This window comes from Aplysia californica, unplaced genomic scaffold (genome assembly GCF_000002075.1).
Source record: "Aplysia californica isolate F4 #8 unplaced genomic scaffold, AplCal3.0 scaffold00382, whole genome shotgun sequence".
NCBI lineage: Eukaryota > Metazoa > Mollusca > Gastropoda > Aplysiida > Aplysiidae > Aplysia > Aplysia californica.
In genome coordinates this window covers 507,450-510,531 of record NW_004797652.1, presented here as the reverse complement: position 1 = coordinate 510,531, position 3,082 = coordinate 507,450, and the positions used below count along the sequence as shown (strand labels likewise).

The window sequence follows — 3,082 nt, the reverse complement described above, 5'->3', positions numbered from 1 at the left end:
ATCTCTCTCTCTCTCTCTCTCTCTCTCTCTCTCTCTCTCTCTCTCTCTCTCACACACACACACACACACACACACACACACACATACACACACGCTTTCACTCAACAGCTATTTTCTTAATTAGAACAATACACACAGTAAAAGCAACAACTACAAGTTACATTAACTGCTTTTCAACTCTACAAAATAGAACTTTGCCGATGTACAGTAGGCCTAGTTACAAAAAGGCCGGGCTCTTAGGTCAAGATTAATGTGTTCGTGTGATACGAACGAAGTTGATGAGTATGAGGATTTGGACACAAAACTGAAATAATTTGTTTGGTTTGAGCGAAGAGCCATTGAGAGTACTTTCTTTCCGTGTACGGTGCTGAAAGACAATTGAAAAGAAGGAAAGAAAGAATTGAGATACGAAAAGATCAGACTTTAGTTAAACGGAGTCTCGGGTTCATATAGCCAAATATAGGCCTTCTGACCGGTCATTGCCATGTTATTTGATTTTTAAATTCACACCAGAATGTTTCCTTATTCGTCTGAGATTTGGTCTATAACAACAACAAGAACAAAACCAAAACACAACAAAATTCAGTGCTGTATTTAGCAAAATTTAAGTTCATAGGAATGCCTTAGCCTTGGCTTTCACCGTGCGAGCCTTGCGTACCTTTGGCCTTTCATCATGACCCCGTTCAACATGAAAACGACTCCTGGTAATATTGCGTTACTAACTTGAGCGTAAATGGATGTATACAGGGATATTCAGAACTTCTCTATGCACATAATTAGTTTCCCAGGACAATAATGCCTAAGAATTGAATGAAATTCAGTTGCAATAAATAGTACAGTAGGCTAAACCTAGCATAGGCTAGGCTAGCCTATACATTATAAACTAGGCTAAACAATCCATAACGCACTGGTTTTTGCACGCAGGAGGTGAATTTAACAGCCTGGATCCAAGTTTGGACCAATCAGATCGCTCGTTCTATTTCCCGAAACAGAAAATATTCTGATTGGTTGTTGTTCTGGCTCGTTTCCAAGCCCGTGAAGAGAGTCGGCTCGCTCGGCACCGTCGACCGAGGGTGAAGCGAGTCAGGAAACGCTCGAAACACACGAATGTTGCTTTCTGCTTGGATTTCGCGTGTTATCGTGCAGTGTTTGGGGTAATTCTTTCGTTTTGTACTTGAGGATCAATAAGTATCAGTGGCTAATTGAATGGCCTGTTACTTTCACCTGGGATTAGGTGACCATGAAGGCAAGATGATTCTTCCAAGGTGATTGTATTGTGAAAAAGTCGGATTATTGGTTCCTTCGTGTGTCGGTTTGCTCCTCTTTGTCTTCGGGGGTGCCCTAAAACCGAGCTACAACAATATGGCGGCTTCTCGGAGGCGAGGCACCCTTTCGTCACCGTGGTCTTCTGTGCTCAGCGTCGTTGTCTTCTTCGTTATTTCATGCGATCGGCACTCGTTTGTGGATTGTAACCAGTATCAGAAAGAAGCAAGTCACGTAGCCACGCACGGAAAATGTGAGAAAATCACTGTTCCGTTGTGTAAAGACATTGAGTACAATGAAACCATCATGCCAAACCTGCTAAATCACAGAGACCAAGACGCCGCTGGTCTTGAGGTGCACCAGTTTTTTCCCCTAGTCAAAGTGAAGTGCAGCAAGCAGTTGAAATTCTTTTTGTGCTCAATGTATGTACCAGTATGTACCGTTCTCGAAGACGCAATTCCACCATGCAGGTCTATGTGCAACGAGGCTAGGACGGGATGTGAGGGTTTGATGAACAAGTTTGGCTTTGAGTGGCCAGAATCTCTTCAGTGTGACAGATTCCCCCCCTCAGGACTATGTGTGGGTGAGAACACGACAGAGCCTGCAGACTCTACAAGAAAGCCCCCAATAGATACGGGAGGTGGAGGATCGAGGCCTGGGTCAGGAGGTGATGGAGGAGGAGGAATTGGTGGTGGTGGTGGCGGCAGCACAGGAGGGGGAGGAGGAGGCAACCCTGTAATCCCTGGAGGCGGAGGCGGAGGCACAGGTAATAATCGTAATGTATAATAACAATGAGATATTAAATAATAAAAGCCCGGCTCTATTTCTCCGAATGCTCCCGAAAATAAATGTGAACTGGATTTCTCAGAACAGTTTCGTTCTCAAGAGTTTTTGAGGATATTTGCGAAGAAGGAAGTGGCTATCCTCACCCGGGGTGAGAATAAAAATACGATCGACCTCTCACCCCTGGTGAGACTTGCCAGCATTGGCTATTCTCACCCGATGTGAAACAAGACCAGTTTTTCCTCATTTCGGAATATTGTCTATCGGTGTGTATGATCAAATTGATAAAAGCCAAGAAAAAAATTATGTTAAAACCTTGGTCATCTACAAAGATGCTACGGCTATTTAACTTTTCGAATCGAGCTGAACTACGCGGGTTGCCATTTTGTTTTGCCCGGAAGTTCTTGCGCTACTCCTCTCTCTGTCTCTGTCTCTCTCTCTGTCTCTCTCTCTCTCTCTCTCTCTCTCTCTCTCCATTGCCCACTGACAAAATTGCACGCTTTTAGGCTAACAGTAGTAGTAATGGAACGTTTGTTCACGCACGGCACAGAATTCTACAATTCTGTTATCACAGTGTAGAATTCTGTGGTTCAGGGTGAACGCTACACTCGTTGGCCTAGGCTATAACGGCGAATGCACACCGGGTGAGAATAGCCAAAAGACTCGCCTGCGCTTTTCTCACCCGGGGTGAGAATAGAGGTAGCCATTTGCGAATGGAGTGGCCCACATTGTGTGTGTGTGAGTGTGCGTGCGTGTGTGTGTGTGTTTGCGCGTGCATGTGTGTGTGTGTGTGTTTTTAAGGGTAAATTTTTACTTTCACTCCCGCACACAGATGCACTGTTTCAGGGGTCAAACTGCAGTATTTTTTGCTGCAGATCACACATATAGCCACTAAAACTGTCGCAAATCAATTATTTTCAAGACAATTTCAAATCTAACAGTAAAATATCAAATTATGGGTAACAACAGGGGGGCATGCCCCCTGTAACCCCCCAGATTTTCTTTTACCCCAGTGAGGCAGGCCCCCCTGGTATCC

The 3,082-nt window shown here is 44.5% G+C and overlaps 1 protein-coding gene across 2 annotated transcripts in view; it reads left to right on the top strand.

The window, feature by feature from the left end:
• Positions 1 to 1,025: 1,025 nt before the first annotated feature.
• Positions 1,026 to 3,082, top strand: part of LOC101851814 (frizzled-2) — a 13,537-nt gene continuing 11,480 nt past the window's right edge. The window contains exon 1 of one of the 2 annotated variants that reach the window (XM_035971130.1): positions 1,026 to 2,018. In XM_035971130.1, coding sequence (XP_035827023.1) covers positions 1,363 to 2,018 — 656 coding nt within the window. In that variant the 5' untranslated portion in view covers positions 1,026 to 1,362. Of the gene's footprint in view, positions 2,030 to 3,082 lie in introns of both variants that reach the window. The other variant, XM_005103619.2, reaches the window with a different exon arrangement.